Source organism: Pelodiscus sinensis, chromosome 20, assembly GCF_052426305.1.
Source record: "Pelodiscus sinensis isolate ZL-2025 chromosome 20, ASM5242630v1, whole genome shotgun sequence".
NCBI classification, from domain to species: domain Eukaryota; kingdom Metazoa; phylum Chordata; order Testudines; family Trionychidae; genus Pelodiscus; species Pelodiscus sinensis.
Window position 1 is genome coordinate 18,005,723 of NC_143071.1, and position 18,414 is coordinate 18,024,136.

The 18,414-nt window shown below is 50.4% G+C and overlaps 1 protein-coding gene across 2 annotated transcripts in view; it reads right to left on the reverse strand.

Annotated features, from left to right (window-relative positions):
- HID1 (HID1 domain containing) overlaps window positions 1-18,414 on the reverse strand; it is a 64,425-nt gene that overhangs the window by 23,044 nt on the left and 22,967 nt on the right. For both annotated transcript variants that reach the window (XM_075903704.2, XM_075903705.2), the window contains exons 4-11: window positions 18,194-18,307; window positions 6,937-7,043; window positions 5,234-5,350; window positions 3,520-3,742; window positions 2,733-2,789; window positions 2,491-2,631; window positions 1,403-1,493; window positions 138-289 (exon numbers count right to left, since the gene is read on the reverse strand). In XM_075903704.2, the coding sequence (XP_075759819.1) occupies window positions 138-289; window positions 1,403-1,493; window positions 2,491-2,631; window positions 2,733-2,789; window positions 3,520-3,742; window positions 5,234-5,350; window positions 6,937-7,043; window positions 18,194-18,307 (1,002 nt within the window). The remainder of the gene's footprint in view (window positions 1-137; window positions 290-1,402; window positions 1,494-2,490; window positions 2,632-2,732; window positions 2,790-3,519; window positions 3,743-5,233; window positions 5,351-6,936; window positions 7,044-18,193; window positions 18,308-18,414) is intronic.

Genomic DNA, 18,414 nt, shown 5'->3' on the forward strand with positions numbered 1-18,414 from the left:
GGCTTCCCCAGAGTTTGGGGACCTCTGGCCTACGGTGTGCCAGCATTTGAGTGTAAAGGCAGAAAAGGGAGCAGCGAAGTGTAGCTGGATGAAGCAGGGGCTGGCAGGGGAAAGAAGCCAGCTAGAGCCATACTCACTATGATGAGAAGGTCCGCGTGCGTCCCTGTGAAGACAGGGATGTCCATGGGCACACGCACAGAGTAAGGCTTGTTCAGGCGGACACCAAAGTTTCGCTCCCCGCTGAGCAGCAGTAGGATGAAGACGCCGATGTGCATCAGTCCCACTCGAGCTGCCAAATGAAGCACAATGCTGAAGCCGGTTGGCCAATGAAGGAGGAAGGGCAAAGAGGAGAGAAAAGCTACAGAGTGGGACTAACGGAGAAGACAGAACATAACTAAACTGCCCACACATGGGCTCTGTATGGGAGAACCCTATCTCCATCTTCAGCAGCAGGACAGGAGGGCAAGGAGACATGCTACTGTCAGAAACTCCTGCTGCATCCAGGAAGGAGCTGGAAGAGGAAGGTAACGCATGTCTTCTGCTTCCAGCACTGTGGGCTCCAGAATATTCCTGAAGTCAACCCCACTGTAGGGAAGGATTTTCTTGGACTCATTTTTAACCCATGAAAGTCCTTTGTGAGGCCTCAAGTCTCTAAATTGGAGACACCTACTCTTGTCCTCAGGGGTGACAGCTAAGGAGGGACATGGAGGGGGTGGGAGATGCTACTGCTGAGGAGGGACACGGAGGAGGTGGGAGACACACGGGAGGGGATACCAGGCATGTGAATGCCCTCCACATGACTTCTTCCCCCACCACCCCTAGCCCAGGGGAGGGCTGGGACAACTCTCCGCCTCATCCCCTACTCTCCAAGTCCCCTCCCCCGAGTGACACGGCCCAGGGGACCATCAGGGGACTGGCACTGGCAGCAGGAGTCAGGCCCCCTGCACTCACCGGTAGCAGAGAGGGAAAGCAGAGCAGTATGGCCCTAGCCCTCTCTACTCCCCCAGCTCCTGGCTGTCTCACTCCACTTCCTGCTGATGAGTAGGAGTGGGGTGGTCTTGCCTGTTCCCTCAAGTGATGCAGCAAGGAGCCGGGGGAGCACAGTTGGGTAGGGTTATGTCACTCCTCTTCACCTGCTGGCTCTGGACCCTTCCCCTTCCTATCCATGGTGTAGGGGGGCACATCCCCCCTCCTGCCACTCTCACATGTTGCCTCTGCTTGTCCTCCACTCACTTACACCAAGCTACCTGGAGTAATTTCAGTGGAGTAAGTCCTGATTTAGTGGTGCGTGAGAGCAGACGTGGGGCCCACTGTCTCTCCCCACACACACTGGATCAGGGACACCCTTCGAGAGAGTTGACGTTGCAGCCCAAGGCTTTGGAGCAGCAGATACGGAACTTACACTGGTCTGCTCTGGCATCGTTGAGAAAGTAGAGGATCGGAACCAGGATGTCAAGGACATCGCTGCTCTTCAGCACAAAGAAGAGGAATTTCTGAAAGAGAGGGAAGGACGTAAGATGATCTCAGACAGGTTGGGTCTTTCTCCAGCACTGGGCATCAGCCCTGACAAGTCAGTCAAAGGTGCGTTCAAATCCTAGAAGAGGCACACCCCGACCGGCATTTTCCAGAAGCGGCTGTTAGCTTGGGGTGCCTGACTTGAGTTAGCTAGAGCCTGGTTTTCAGAGGGGCTGAGAATCTGTAGCTCCCTTTGGGAGGCTCAATGTCCCTCAAGCTGAGCACCCAAAACCTGAAGCCTCAGTGGCTGCTTTTTAAAACGTGGCTATGAATGTTTAGTTGCTGATCCCAACCACCAGGTAATGAGAAGAGACAAAACGATAGACAAGATGAGAAAAAAAGGCAAGATAATAAACAGGGCAGCGTCTCTGCTGGGCCTAACCATCCAGGCCTGCATGTGCCCTGCTTCTAGGGATGCAATTCAGCCTTTCCATCTTGTACAGATTTAATCCTTTTACTTTTAAATCCTGCTGGCATTTGGGTTTGACCCTGATCCTTGGCCAGAGGAGTCAGAGCCCATCTGTCAAGTGATCACCCTTAACCCCTCAGAGGGACCAGCACAGCCAGAACATCAACAAGTCCATGTTCGCCTCCTCAGGGACCACTGCAGCCAGAGCTCCATGGTTTATATGGCCACCAGTAATGGCTGGGCAGCAGCCAATGCCAAGAGAGGTCACACGTCATGTAATCTCCCCTAGCCACTCTCCAGAAGCCAGCACTGCCTTAACTCCTTGTGTCACAGGATCGCCTCTCAGCAGGGGCCAGCCCAACCAATGTTGTGCATCCCAGGATTACCCCCTAAATGCCTGAAATTCCACTTGTCTAAAAAGACCCATCTTTGGGCACAACCTGAGAACTCCCCAGACAGCCTCTGAATTACAAGGTCCCCAGGCTCCTGTCCCATTCCTATCCCTAGTACCAACACCAACTCTTGCCATCTGGCTCTTTCCTCATGCCGGGCTAGCTCATCTGCACCTTATTGAAGTCGCAGAGTTTCCAGAAGAGAACAAGGAGCTCCTGATGGAACTGGATCTTCTTGGCTGAGTTTGGCAGGTAGGTCTGGACCAGTGGGTTCGAAAGCAGACGTGCCACTCCTTTGAGGATGAACTGGAAGTCCTGGGACACACAACCGAGAGGGTAAAGAAACACGAGCATGTGGTGGCCCAGGTTAGCATAAGAAATCAATCAGGAAGGGTCTTAATGAAGGAACACCTTACCTCCTCTCGGTGTATCCTAGACAAATAATTCACAAACAGGTTTTCTGGCCCTGGAGGCTGCATTAAAAGACAATGTAAGAACCCCGTATTAGTAACAGAACTTCCTTGAGAAGCCAAGTCTTAGGACACAGCGAGGGGATGCTCACCATCGCCACCAGCCAAACCACCCCCGTTAACTGGAGCCATGGGCTAGTGACAATTGCATCAGCTCTCTGACAGTCGGCTTCTCTGAGTGGCCCAAATGCTCCCATTTCTAAATGCCAGGGGACTGAATGGCTTAAGGGATTGGGAATGGAATAAGGGCCCTTAAACTACAAGCCACTGTGACCAAAGTCACTACCACCTGATGGCTCTTCAGCTGCTCATGAGAAGTAGGTTAGACTGTGCCAGACTGGGCCCTAGTAGACACATTGTCCATGGCATAAAATCCACCTCAATTAGCCTCTGAGAGAAGCAGAAAGGCCAAATGGGACTATGAGGAGTGAACTTTGCTGTAGCCTTAAAGAGGGCCACTTCAGGTCAGCATGGGAGACCTGTGCTGCTACTGCCTGTGCTGTTTATAAAGAGAGAACTGCTGCCTTCAGGGACTTGAGGATATTGGCATCATTCACCAGCATGACCCATCCACACACTGTAGGAAGAGTGCCCTAGCCGGGACAAGACACAAGCATGAGTCTAGAGAAGCCCTTGGTAGATAGGAGGCAGCAGCAGAAAGACCCAGCTGCAAAGACATTAAAGAGATGGGGGGGTGCAGTGCAAGGTGAAAGAGGAACCTGGTGTAACTTACATCCACATCATCCATGGCAGTGCTGGTAGTGGTGCCATCCACTGTAGGGCTTGAGCTGGTGGAGGTGTCATAGTCCAAAGTGACTATTAGCACCTGGGCTGCCTCCTCCACGAGTGGTTCCCGGTAGTCGGAGAAGAGCAGGTGGTTGTAGGGGATCCCGTAGCCCACTGGGTCATAGGCACAGACGATATTCAGGAGCGAGGTGAAGAGCGGCAGGGCATGCCTGCAAGAGAATGCCAGAGATTTAGACTCTGTCTACACTACACATTTCTGCAGTGTAACTTACCAGCCACACCCCTGAGCAACATATGTTGCACTGACCCCAGTGCAGGTGTGGGCAGCCCTGTGTCAGCAGGAGACCCTCTCCCATTGCATTCAGGACATGGGGACTTTCTGGCTCAGAGCTCTGGCAATGGGCTATTGAGCCTTTCACCTCTACAGCAGGATATTGGTTCAAATCCAGGTCAAATCCACCACAAATAAAAAGGTGTTACTGGTGAAGTGAGTTTGGGGGTCTCAGTCTAGTTCCCAGAGACAAGTGTCTATGTCACAAAAATCAGCCCTCATTTGACAACTGGACTGTCAGTTTCAGCAGACGCAGAGGATTGAATGTGCTATGGAAACCAATCTCCAGTCTGGTTCGTAAATGGCTGCCCAGGTCAGGACTATGGTGTTGTTTGGTGGACATTTGCTGTGCTCTTGTCTAAGGGAATGGGGGGCACGTGTTCTATGGCCAAGTAAAGGCCTTCAGCCTCCTGCGCTGTCAATGAAGCACCCTTCTCCAATTAAAGCAACACACAAAAAGCATAAGAAAGATGGCAGGACCCTTGAAGCACTCCAGACACAGGGATGCAGCTGTCCTCCTCCAGCTTGTGAAATGTAGCCTCAAAAGAAACAGCCAACGCAGAACAGCCAATGGAAGAACAAGGAGCAATGGTCTCAAGTTACAGTGGGGAAGGTCTGGGTTGGATATTAGGAAAAACTATTTCACTAGGAGGGTGGTGAAGCACTGGGATGGGTTACCTAGGAAGGTGATGGAATCTCCATCCCTAGAGGTTTTTAAGGCTGGACTTGACAAAGCCCTGGCTGGGATGATTTAGTTAGGGTTGGTCCTGCTTTGGGCAGGAGGCTGGACTTGATGACCTCCTGAGGTCTCTGCCAGCCCTAGATTCTATGAACACTCATTTTGCAGCTTGAAAGTCATGCAAGAGATGCGCCAGTAGGGGGCAGCATTCCCCTACAGCCAAATACAGTGCACCAGGTACTGTAACAAGGGTGCCCACTTTAAGGAGGAGGGGAGCAAAGGCAGGAAATAACAGCCATTGGAGAACAGGCTAGAGAACCAAGGATTCTGGAATACTACACCCTCAGCTCTGCAACCGACTTTTTCCAGGGTCGGAGGCAAGGCACAGCACCTTTCTGTGCCTCAGTTTCTCCATTGTAACACAGGGATCATATTGACCTGTCCCACAGGGTGCTGGGCAGCCATCATTTGCAAAGTAGATGAAGTGGGCCAACTACAGATCAGGAGGGAGAGGGCTGAGTCACATGATGTGCCATGAAAACAGCCACCATCTGTCTAGCCTGGGGGAGGAAATTCTAAACCTCCTCAGCTGCATAAACTATCCTGTGTACTGGGGAGAAGAGCTGGGAGCAGAACTCACCTATGTCCCCCACCCCAAAGCATCTGCCACCTGCCCTCACTCCCTCTCACCTGTTCTCTGTGGAGCAAAAGAACTGCACCCAGGGGTTGGCATTGCTGCTGTCCGAGGAGGGGGGGAGATACATGGCCTCCGAGAAACATGTCAGCAGGAGTTTCAGCAGCTCTGTCCTGAAAGACAAAAAGCAGGAGGAGGAGTCCTGGAGTCCTTTGCGTAGAGAGTCCTCAGTTGCATCTATTTTCAAGCCAGCTGGAAACACCCTTTTAAGACCCCAGACACACAGCCATAGTTCTCACCAGCAACGGACACTTAAGGAAATCCCATCTTCAGCAACACAGACTGCTCCTCAGTGGATCTGTGGTGAATTGGGCCATCCATCTGCTGACACACTGGAATCCCCGTAACCACCTCCACTGCACAGAACAGAAGCTCTCCATGCAGGCCAGCAAACGCCCCTCACCAACTTTAGACCACTCAGCAGCCCCTCCCTGCAAAGGTCTCATGCTCCTGTCTGCAAAGGCTGAAAGTGGCTCCCTGCAGGGCCTAACAAAGCCGACCCGAGCCGTGCTACCCAGGGTGTGGGAAGTAGGGGGCTGAATGGGAAACCAGTGTGATACAATACGATCCTCTGCTGCCTCCCCCAGAACAAGGAAGCAGATGCATTACCTGTGTCAATCTCAACACCTACTGCAACGGGGTATTTGGAGAGTCACTGATACTATAGAGGTCCGAGAGCAAGACATGGGGGCTCCAGCTCCACATCCCCCAGCAGGGATGGGGTTTTGGGCAGAGGGGTTGGGACCTGGGTCAGCCAGCCCTCAGCGCTGCCCATACACAGGGCACACCATCCCCTCGCCCAGCCTTCAGAGCTGTGCGGAGCAGCACTTTGATGGTGCTTCAAAGGGGTCCAGGCCTCTAGGCCCCTTTGAATCACCAGGACCCAGGACAACTGCCCCTTCCCCCCACATATGCTCCTCCCCCATTGGAAGTCCTGGGAAGACAAACGTACAAAAAGTCTAGAGCCTGGCAAACTGAGGCCTGGTGGGACAACTGCTCCCCAGCCCCTAACAAATGACAACCCCGGACTAGGGATGTTAAATTTCAAGTAACTGACTAATCGAATAGTCAATGCAATTATCATTGACTATTTGATTAGTCGATGGGGCACTTCCATCTTTGAAGTGTAGCAACAGCCTTAGGACTGTTGCCACATTTCAAAGGCGAAAGTGCTGTGAGGAGCATGGGTCCAATGGGGCAGTCCCCCGCTGGCCCCATGCTTCCCCTGGCGTTTCAAAGCAGCAGCACCGCATGGAGCCCGAGGTCAGCAGGGGAGTCCCCAGCTGATCCCGGGCTCCACTGGGTGCTGCTGCTTTGAAATGCAGCGTGCAGTGTGGGAACACCCAGTTGACCCCAGGCTGCACGTGTTGTTTCAAAGCGGCAGCGCTGCGTGGAGCCCAGGGTCTACCCCCAGGCTCCATGCAGCACTGCCACTTTGAAGCACCCCCTTCACTTCCCCCCTTTGCTGCCTCTTTCTGACAGAGGCAGCAAGGGTGGAGAAGCGACTAGTCGACCCGACTATCCGATAAGCATTTGCTTATTGGACACTCGACTAGTTATTCACATCCCTACCCTGAACACCTAGGGAAGCGGATAAGCAGATCCTAGCTCCAAGAAAATCTCCTTGAGGGCTCTGGACCACCTGAGCCCCACTGCGCACAGCCTTAGTGCATCGCCCTGCACCTCTCGACTGTCTTACCGGTTTAAATCATGGTTGTAGTTGGGCTGGGGGGAGTGAGCAAAGCCAACCCCAGCCTCCCAAATGTATTCACAGCTGTCAATAGAGTGGATGTCCTCTGCCGAGTCCTGTGGAGAGGAGAGAGGTCAGAGCTTTGGCATGCAGAGGCTTGAGTTAACAGCCCGCTAGGCAATGCTGTACGATGCCTGCACTGGGGAAGCCAAGGTGCTAACAAGTCAAAACATACTTTACTCTTAATTGTTGGAAGTATTATCCCCTTCTCTCCCCAATACCCTCTTGCCCTTCTCCCCCAAAAAACCCAGCGCACAATGCAGTCCAGCCCCCGTGGGGTAGGGAGCGTCTTTTCATTATGGCTACATCGAGACTACTAGCCTTTGTTGAAAGAATCTTTTGAAAAAGCCTCTTTCGAAAGACAGCGTCTAGACTGCAACTACTTCTTTCAAAAAAGCGGCTCACTTTTTCGAAAGAGAGCACCCAGGGAGTCTGGATGCTCTCTTTCAAAAAAGCCCTATTTGCATTCAAGAATGCCTTTTTTCAAAAGATAACTTTAAAAAAAAAGGCGTTCTTCCTCATAAAATGAGGTTTACCGCTGTCGAAAAAATTGCCGCGTTCTTTCGATTTAGACGCAGGTGACGTTTTTTGAAAAAAGGTCATTTTTTTCTTAAAAAACCCTGTAGTCTAGACACACCCTATGTGTATGTACAGCGCCTAGCACAACGGGTCCCTGCTTGGATCTTATAGGTCCTACCTCAATACAAATGACATCACAGTTATCCAAGCAACTTCTTCCCATCACTCCGCGGACAGCTCCGAGCACTGTTCACAGCATGGATCTAGAACTCCTACCCTCCCACCCAACCCACACACATTTGCACTCCAAGCCCTCTGGCAGCCGAGACCTGTGTTTCTTTACTGAGTCAGTTGCCTGTTCAGAACTGGACCCCCCTCACAGACACTTTGTGGAGACAAAACAGCCATTGAAAGCAGCATGTTTATTTCTCTGGAGCAGCCGGAGTAAAAGGACCCAGATGAATGCATTTACATGAAGTGCTTTTGGCACATATAAGCTGTCCCTTTCAGCGCTTTAATTAAGTATATTCTCTGTGCTGCCTCTTTCCTGGTGCAATCAGAAGGAGTTCACAGGACAACTCTTGCTAATTACCCTGGATTCCCATAAGAACAGCCATACTAAGTCAGATCAAAGATCCATCTAGCCCTGTATCCTGCCTTCTGGCAGTGGCCAATGCCAGGTACCCCAAAGGAAATGAACGGAACAAACAATCACAAAGTGTTCCATTACACAACATTCTCTCTCACTCACCCAGGACTGCTCTTAGTACAGCATAATTATTTACCGTGCAAATAAATGATGGTCACATAAACACCACTCTACACTGGAAACCTACAACCGCTATACTTGCCTACACGCCTCCAGGTTTTATCCATAACATCACACAATCTACTGTCTACAGACGAGCTTAAAACTAGAATGTAAAATCCCAGTTCATCAGTTAAATGGTTTACTGATGAAACAGGATCCTGCTCCTGTGCCCCCCGCCCCCACGCACGCAGGGCAGTCGACTTCTGCTCCCGGGCCCCCACACAGGAGGGCTGTAACTATCACCCGGTAAGGTTTCCAGTTCACATCCCTACTTAAAACTACAATTCCCACCTGGGGATATGAAGAAACAGATTGACAGAGCCAGACGGGAACCCAGAAGTTACCTACTACAGGATAGGCCCAACAAAGAAAGCAACAGCCCCCAGCACATCAACCAGCACTTCATCAAGGATCGACAACAGCGATGGGCAACCTGCGGCCAATCGGGGTTTTACGTGTGGACCACATTTTGTTTACAGCTGCCCGTGCACAGGGTTGCCAGATTCTCCTGGTTTCCATCCAAGTAGCTTTTTTCCTACTGATATTAGTGAAGTGACATGCACACAAAGCAGGGGTGGGAAACCTTTTTTGAGTCAGAGGCCACAGGGAGCATGTACAAGTGAGAAGCAAAAAAACCCAAAGCAGGGCAGGCGATTGGGACATGCAGTTGCATAGCTCCCAGGGAGGCACAGGGGGCTCCGTATGGCTCTGAAGGCAGCAGGAAAGTACTCTCTCCAGGCACCACCCCTCTCCCCCACACCCACTGGCTGCAATTCTCAGTGCCTTCGGCCCCCCACCCCATAGTGGGGCTGGAGCTTGAGGGAAGTGAGCATTTCCCTGCAGCGCACAGAGCTGCTTCCTCCCTCCTGCCAGGCAGAGCCTGTGGACCAGACCTGACCTGCAGTTTGCCTTGATCCAGCCTTTGAGGCTCGGGGCTCCCCCCTCCACAACGGGGAGCTGGAGCTGGCACTCCAGCCATGGTGCCCCTACATAGCTGGAGTGCCAGCTGGAGAGCGGGCTGAGGGCAGAGGTGCAGGGTCTGGGTGGGAGGAAGGTGGGGGAGCCCTGAGCCTCGCAGGATGGACCAAGGCAAGCTGCGGGCGGAAGCCAGCGTGGGGGTTCCCCATCCCTGACATAAAGCAAGGGCATGTGCAGTGAAGTGCGTGCTGATTGCACACAATGTGGACTGTAAGGGAGGAGTGCTCCCACTGCATCCAATCAAGATGCAGCTATGGCTATGTCGGCACAACCCGCTAACTCTAGGCATGCAAGCACAGTTAGCAAAACTACTCTAGCCCAGGAGACCATCTTGGTCAACAATCTTGTGTCCCACACACTAGCCTAAGTAGCCCATCGCTGATCTACAAGCTATCCTAGATGACAATCTCTCACTCTCATAGACATTGGGAGGCAGGCCAGTCCTAACTTACAGACAGACCTAAGGATGTTCAATTTCGATTAACTAACTAATCGAACAGCCAATGCAATTTGCACTGACTATTCAATTAGTTGATAGGGCATCTCCACCTCTGAAGTGTAGGAACAGCCCCAGGGTTGTTGCTACACTTTAAAGGCAAAAGCGCTCCAGGGAGCACAGGGCCAGCATGGCAGTTCCCCATTGGCTCTGTGCTCCCCATGGCGCTTCAAAGCGGCAGCGCCGCATGGAGCCCTAAATTAATTGGGGATTCCCCACAACTGATCCCAAGCTCCATGCAGCACTGCCGCTTTGAAATGCCACGGGGAGCCTGGGGACTCCCCAGATGGCCCCAGGCTGCACACAGTGTTTCAAAGCGTCAGTGCCACATGGTCTCTCCCTGGGCTCCACATGGTGCTGCCTCTTTGAAGCATCCTCTCTTCTGCCTCCCACCCCCCTTGCTGCCTCCTTCTGATAGAGACAGCAAGGTAGGGGAAACGACTAGTTGACTAGTGTGTTGACTATCCAATAAGCACTTGCTTAGCAGATAGCTGACTACTCATTCACATCCCTAGACAGACCCTAACCTGAAGCAAATACTCACCACACAATAGAAGCACTAACCCAGGAACCAATCCCTGCAACAAATCCCTTTGACAACTCTGTCCACAGATCTAACCAAGTGACACCATCAGAAGACCTAACCACATCAGCCATGCCATCAGGGGTCGGGATGTTAAATATCAGTGAAATGAATAGTTGAGTTACCTCATGAATTCTGATCGGTTATTCAACTATACTATAGTCCCTGGGGGCAGGGCCAGCAGCCAGTGCACTCTGACTCCACTCCCAAGGAACCCGCTGCCACTCCGCACTGCTACTTCTGTATCAGAGGCAGCAGTGCAGGGTGGCAGGCGGGAGCTGGTCCATGAAGGGAGGCAGTTTAAAAAACAGCTCCCCTTGTGGACCAGCTGCCTGTTGCCCTTTGCTGCTGCCTCTGGGATGGCAGCAGCCCCTGTCTGGGGGAGGGAGGAGGGTCTGTGCTCCTGGATCTGGTGCAGGCTGGAACTGAGCCGGGCTGCTTGCCTGCCTAGCTCCTAATACACTTTCAATGCAGAGCTTCAGCGAGGGTAGGTCCTGGACCCATCATAAGCCAGGACTGAACCGGGCTGCTGGCCAGCCTGCTAAAAAATGTACTGGCAAGTGGGGGCGGGGGAGGGGAATGCGTGTAGTCTAACTGATAAGCTTTTGCTTATTGGTTAATTGGCTACACTAGTACATCTCTAATCGGGGGCTCTCATTCATCTGCACATCTACTAATCTGATATTTGCCATCATGTGCCAGCAATGCCCCTCTGCCATGAACACTGGCCAAACCAGACTGAAGGTACGTCTAGACTACATGCCTCTGTCGCCAGAGGCATGTAGATTAGGCTACCAGACATAGGAAAATGAAGCGGCGATTTAAATAATCGCCGCTTCATTTAAATTTTCATGGCTGCCGCGCTGAGCCGACAAACAGCTCATCAGCTGTTTGTCGGCTCAGCGCGATAGTCTGGACACGCGGGTGTCAACATCAAAGGTATTTGTCGACCACCCAGGTAAGCCTCCTGGGATGAGGTATACCTGGGTGGTCGACAAATACCTTTAATGTCGCTACCAGCGCGTCCAGACTATCGCGCTAAGCCGACAAACAGCTGATCAGCTGTTTGTTGGCTCAGCGCGGCAGCCATGTAAATTTAAATGAAGCGGCGATTTTTTAAATCGCCGCTTCATTTTCCTATGTCTGGTAGCCTAATCTACATGCCTCTGGCGACAGAGGCATGTAGTCTAGATGTACCCTGAGTCTGCACAAAAGAACAACTGGACACAAATCAGACATAAAAAATGGTATCATGCAGTAACAGTGTTGAAAGTTGCCAATCCTCAGCAAAAAACCTTCCAAACCAGACTGCAGCGTGAAACCGCAGAGCTGGAATTCATATGCAAACTGGTTCTGAATCGAGAGTGGGAACCCTTGCGCTCTTCTCACCTTCTCCTCAAGAGCTGGGAGTGGGTCACATCCACCCTGATTAAATTGGCCTTCTCAGCACTGGTCCTCCGCATAATAAAGTAACATTCCCATCTTTGTCTGTGAATATATCCCTGCCAAACTGTAGTTTCCACTTCATGCATCTGCCAAAGTGGGCCCCTGCCCACAAAAGCTTATGCCCACGTAAATTGGTTAGTCTTTAAGGTACCACAGGACTCCACATTGTCTTGTTTCTTCAGACAGAGAGGTGTGTGTGCAATCACACCAACATGCCTACATTCTCAGCCTTGAGCTCCCACAAAGCTAGTGCACCCACTGCTGCTGGGTTGGAACAGTGTTCCTGTAGCTCCCCTTTCAGCGCCTCCTGTGACAGAGACTGGAACGCACCTGCTGCCAGAATTCCTGCATGGCCCCTCACAACACCTCCTGCTGGGACTGCAACAGGCATGAGCAACCCTATGATCCATTGCATATACAGTCGTGAGAGAGAGAGAGAGAGAGAGAGAGAGAATTCCATCCCTGACCTCTGAGGAGTAAACTGCAGTAAGTTAGGGAGTCAAGCACAGGAGCCATATACTGTGAGAGACACCAGACAGACAGGCAGACAGACAAAGAAGTCAACCCCCACCTCCCACTTGGGCTGCATAGGGATATAAACCTGGGGTTATTTCAGGCCTCTGCCTGTTCATCTGAGTCCATGCTACACGGTTTGCTGTTGCACATTTTTGGGATGTGTTAAGTGATATTATTGCCCCATTACGATTGTTTTTATAACAAGAGAGAGCGCAAAATGCAATTCATGAGGTTTTTTTAGAAACCCATCTTTCAATGATCTTTGCAGTAAGTAAATACACCCTAGTTTGATGTGATGTTGATGCTCTTTCATACGTATATTTATAAAGGAGGGTTCCACACTTCTGTGTTTTCAGGCATGGTCCGGAATAAATACTGCAGTTTTTCGGAAAAAAACCCAACATGATAGAGACTAAAAAAAAGCTCCAAAAAGCCTAAGGTACGACTTCCAAAGGTGAAGGGCACCTGTATGCTTTTCTGAAGTTCATGGAAGCTGCACGTGCGCTGAAGATCAAGACATCAGGTTTGTGGTGCAGTTGCTGTGACAATACAACTTTCTGAAGAGGGAGCTGAGATTTGACAGACTTCTACTCACTTGGCTACATCTAGACTGGCATGATTTTGCGGAAATACTTTTAACGGAAAAGTTTTTCCGTTAAAAGTATTTCCATAAAAGAGCATCTAGATTGGCAAGGATGCTTTTGCGCAAAAAGTGATTTTGCGCAAAAAGTGCTTTTGCGCAAAAGCATCCATGCCAATCTAGATGCACGTTTGCGCAAGAAAGCTCCGATGGCCATTTTAGCCATTGGGCTTTCTTGCACAAAAAATTAAGGTGCCTGTCTACACTGGCCCTCTTGCGCAAGTATTCTTGCTCAAGAGAGCTTATTCCTGAGCGGGAGCGGGAAAGTATTTGTGCAAGAAGTACTGATTTTGTACATTACAAAGTCAGTGCTCTTGCACAAATTCAAGCGGCCAGTGTAGACAGCTGGCAGGTTTTTGCGTAAAAGCAGTCACTTTTGCGCAAAATCTTGCCAGTCTAGACACACCCACTTGAGTTACAATCCCCAGCATTGAACTAACACTGGGTTAATTCTGTCCCCAGTTTGTAACACACGCCAGTGACAGGAACAAGACACGAAAGTTCTCCACTCTTGAGGGAACAATGGAAGAGTGTTTGCCAGGACGACTGTATTTTCTGGGGCGGATGATCTGTGATAATGAGCAGTGTCAGCCATTGTAACTGGCATTCACCCGGCCATACTAGACCACTCGGCTATAGCTACTCTTCATCCAGCCTGTACCAGGCAACTCAGCTCTCCTCTCAGTGATGACATCACAGGCCAGTTATGTAGGAGAGAAACTTCCTGCATTATCCAGCCTGCAGCTCGATGTCTATCTCCTTCATGCCACAGACATTGTTGCCCAATGTAACCCCCTTTTTCCTCCCCGGGTTACTCAGGAGCAGGTCACACTCACAGGTGTGCCTGCACGCCTGACTGTCTTGACATAAAAGATGATCCTACGTACCCCAGTGGTGATGTTGTTTGGTTGGGGAGAACCTATCCACCCAGTTGCTGCAGTCCCTTGCTCATAAAGAATGTACAATGGCGGTGCCTCCACCTGGCTGGCCCTGTACACACTTACTGGTGTGCCTTGGGAACCTCCAGGATTAAACTTATTCCAGCAATAAATTGGATCTAACTCCAGAACAACAATTACAAATCATAAATAATATACATCTAATAGACTGCATTAGGATGAACAACCTTTACCTAACTTAAAGAAACAGGATTTAACCAATTAAGAGTGAATAACATCAATTAACAAAGTACACAGAAGTAAAAGAAACCTATCTAGCTGCCATTTGCACTGCCAATATTTATCCCACCCCAGAGTGTGCACACCTCTGGACTCGGAGTCCCAGACTCTTGCTTGCGTGGGCACACTCGAAGAACTGCAGCTGTAATGGAGATTCTCTGTAAGTAGTGTGTATATGGGTCCAAGCTATGCAGCAGCTGTGGTTCACTGGGTTGGCCTCTCTGCCTCTCTCTTAACCCAGAGTTAGTCTGAATCTCTGAGGTCTGTCCCAGGCAGCATTTTCCCAAAGATGCCCAGTTACTCACAGTCTCCTTCTATGTGCTGGATGCAGAGTAGCTTCTAGCCACAAGTACAGCCAAAGGGCCACCCCTCTAGGGCAATCAGAAGCAGCCTGCTAGATCCCAGTTCCAAAGGCTCTCTGTCCCAGTCTGTAACTGCAACATAACAGCTCCTGAACTGGATAAAAACTCCTCCACAGCAGCCTGGCTCCCTTTTGTTCCAAAAAACAAAGGGAAGAATCCTTCGGCTGCTGAGTCTTCCCCACACATGTGGAGAGCCTCCAATCTCCAAAACAAACGTCACTTTCTTCCTGTTTTCCTCCAGGGCTCATGGGAATTGTAGTCTGTGGGGCTAGATTGCAGCACACACGGTCTTCCCAGAAAATAAGCAGAGGCACCTTTAGTAAGGGAACGACACTCATATTTACCTCCAGTTCCAGAGGAGCCTGGCAGGATCACTTGGAATGTCAGAGATTAGTTTGAATTTAAAAGTTGAACCATGAGAATGAGATTACAAAAAAAAAAAAAAATTAAAAAAATGCCAAAGGACAGAACCCCCTCCCCAGCACTGTAAGTTGTCCATGTGGGTGGGGTATACAGTTCCACTCATTCTAGAGCCCATCTCTGGGCCACAGTAGCTTAGCAGCAGCTTCTAGCTAACTCCTACTATGGGACTACACAATGTTGATATTTTAAGAGACCATGATGGGTTGTTTTAATCTATGCCCCATTTACAACACATGAACAACATGGAATGAGCGCTGAACACTGCAGATGGGTAGACAGCTCCACCATTAGTCACAGCAAGTTCATATCACAGCGATGCACCATTCTGCTGCCTACACTTGTACAGAATAGCCCTGAGACCCTTCAGGATGACTTAGCAAGTGACATATGAGCACTTTCGTCCCAGCACATTTCATACAGATTTGGTCTCAGTTTTCCTTGTTAACCTACTTCAAAGTAGGGATGTAATAATATAGTGGATTAACTGATTAACTGATAAGCAAAAACTTATCAGTTAATGCTACAGACTACACGCATTCTGCCTCCCCCCACCAGTAATTTTTTTAGCAGGCTGGCCAGCAATCCCGAATAGTCCCAGCTTGTGCCGGGTCCGGGACCTACCCCACTGCGGCTCTGCATTGAAAGTGTATTAGGAGCCAGGTGGGCAGGTAGTCTAGCTCAGTTCTGGCTCGTGCCAGGTCCGGGAGCTCAGACCCCACCCCTGTTCTGCTGCCTCTGTATCAGAGACAGCAGTGTGGGACAACAGGCAGCCAGTCCATGAGAGGAGCTGGTTTTTAAACTGGTTCCCCTCACAGACCAGCTCCTGCCTGGCGCCCCACACTGCTGCCTCTGATACAAAGGCAACAGTGCAGAGTGGCAGGGGGCTCCTCGGGAGCAGGGCCACAGTGCACTGGCTGCCACTTCCACCCCTGGGGACTATAGAATAGTCAAGTAACCGATAAGAATTCGTGAGGTTAATCGACTATTCAACTAACCAATATTTAACATCCCTATTTCAGAGTAGAGATGTAAGCGAGTAGTCAACTATCTGATAAGCCCAGGCTTATCAGGTAGTTGAGTCAACTACAACTACTCGCTTCTCCCCACTTGTTGCTGCTATACCAGAGGCAACAAGGAGAGGGGGAAAACAGGAGCCATTGCTGGGGGTAGCTGGTGTAAATGCCAGTTTCCCCCAGCACCATCTCTGCAGTGCTGCCTGCTCGCAGCAGTGCAGGGGACAGGGGCAAGAGAGGCTGCCAGGAAGCAGCCCCTATTTGCGGCCAGCACTGGCCGCTGCGGGAAGAGGCTGTTGGACCCAGCATAAGCCAGGACTGAGCAATCCTGGCTCAGTCCTGGCTCGTGCTGGGTCTGGAAGCTACCTCTGCTGTGCCTCTGCAGCTTACTGTATTTAAACTGCAGAGCCACAGTGTGGGGTAGCTCCTAGATCCGGTTCAAGCCAAGACTGAGGAAGCCTTCCCTTATCGACTAATCGTGTAGTTGAGAAAAATTTTATCAAGTACACAATGAGTGGATTGCCTGCCTCTTAACATCCTTACTTCATAAGTAGCTCTGAATTCCCAGCCACATCTGCACCCTTCTTTAACGTGGCAGTAGGGTGCATGGATACTACGGGTCCAGGCTGTAAGACTCCATCTTAATGGTAGAGATTGTGGAATTAGAATGGAGCATTACCTATGATTTATGAAGGTTGCTTGCTTCATGACTGCACGCTGCATGGCCAGATTTGCAATGCACCGTGCTTAGGAAGTGCTTTATGTTTTCAAGGTGCTGTACAAACATTAGTAAATTACCGAGAAAGCTTTGTTATCTAGCACTCATGGGGAATGGGGGTTGCCAATTAATTGAATGTGCCGGATAACAAAGTTTATTGCTCTGCTCCTGCCCCCTACCAGCAGTTTCAGCTCCCAGCAGCTCAAGGTAGGCTGAGGAGGACATGCCAGCTGTCAGAAGCCCCACAAAGGCCAGCTGGATAGCAGGAGTCAGGTGCATGTGCCTGAAGACATGGCAATATTTTGGCTGGGATAACAAAGCTTTCACTGTAATTAGTCATCTCCACAGGCTCCCTCGTCTGTATCAAAGATAGCAGCATCTGCAATTTGCCCCATTCGTTTGGCTCTGACAAGGTAACAATGCAGACATCAATGGGGCAAGGTCTGAATGGCCTCAGCTGGGCAACATCATCATAATAACCCTGAGCTCTTACATAGAGCTCTTCAGCTTTAGATGTCAATGTGCTTCACAGCGAAGGTCAGAAGCATTACTGTCACGCAGAACACATTGCGGAGGTGGCATGAAGGTTGCAGGCACTACTCAGTGGCCTTTCAAGAATGTTATGGTTCCAATAACTCTTCAAATATTGGAAACCCAGGAAATACTAAGTTAAGGAGAGAGCCGCTTTGGAAATCAGGTTTTGACTTTCAAGAAATGTGGTGCTGCTCACTAGATCTCAGCCAGGGAAGCCCAGGAATTGCCTTTTACTTTTTTGCTGCTGTCAGAAGGATTTTTGTTCCCAAGTCACAGAGACAAGACGACATTTTACACCCAGCATGTTGCACCTCTCCTTTTAGCTTGGCGGAATCAGGAACTCCTTATCCAAGTCTACTCGCATTTTGTAGAATAGTTCCACCTTAGCTCCAGACTGGAGACCACTACCAACTTTCTGTGGATTTCAGTGGAAGAGGCCACACCTTCAGGCCTGACTCAATTGCACCATGCATTTTTATGCAGTGGTTGCTGCTGCTCTGGGATCTAAGTTATGGCTCCTACAAATGTCATGGGTGAGCACTTCTTGTTTAACGGTGCAATGCTGCTGAGAGTAGACTTATTTGAAACCAGTACATCACTAACCAGCGGGCAGTAAACCAGGTAGGGTGTCCTTAGAGCAGCATGTTTCACAATTCCTCCTGTCAGGTACTAGCGTATTGGCATTCTGTCCTGCCTCGCTCACTGGGAGGATATACACGTGATTAAGAACCATTTCCTCAGTTCTTAGGATCCCTTCTGTCTCAGTTTTAACTGGGCTGTCTTCAGGATGGCACCTTCCCTCTGCATTCCCTCAGCCCATACCTACCGCGTGCAAAAGATGGGCTGCCCAGCTTTACCCAGGCAAACAGAAGGGAAACGTAACCCGCATTGGTACATAGGAAAGATGGCTGCCAGTCTAGAAACTTATCCAAAGCCAGGCCCCCTGCTCAGCCACCTCCTGGAGTTAAATAGCAGATTCCCCAGCTTACCACTGTGCTCTTCCGGTGGCTCTGGACAGTGAAATCTGGACAGAAGAGCAGATCTGCAATTGCCAGGAGCAACGACTCAGCCAAGGGCCGGGCATTTTCATCCTCTTCATCACCCTGAAAATGACAAAGATGACAGAATATTCTCAGCTCAAGCTAATGTAATGAGACAGCAGGGGAAGCAGCACTTTCTCCACAAACAGGCAGGAAAGAGAAGGGGAGAG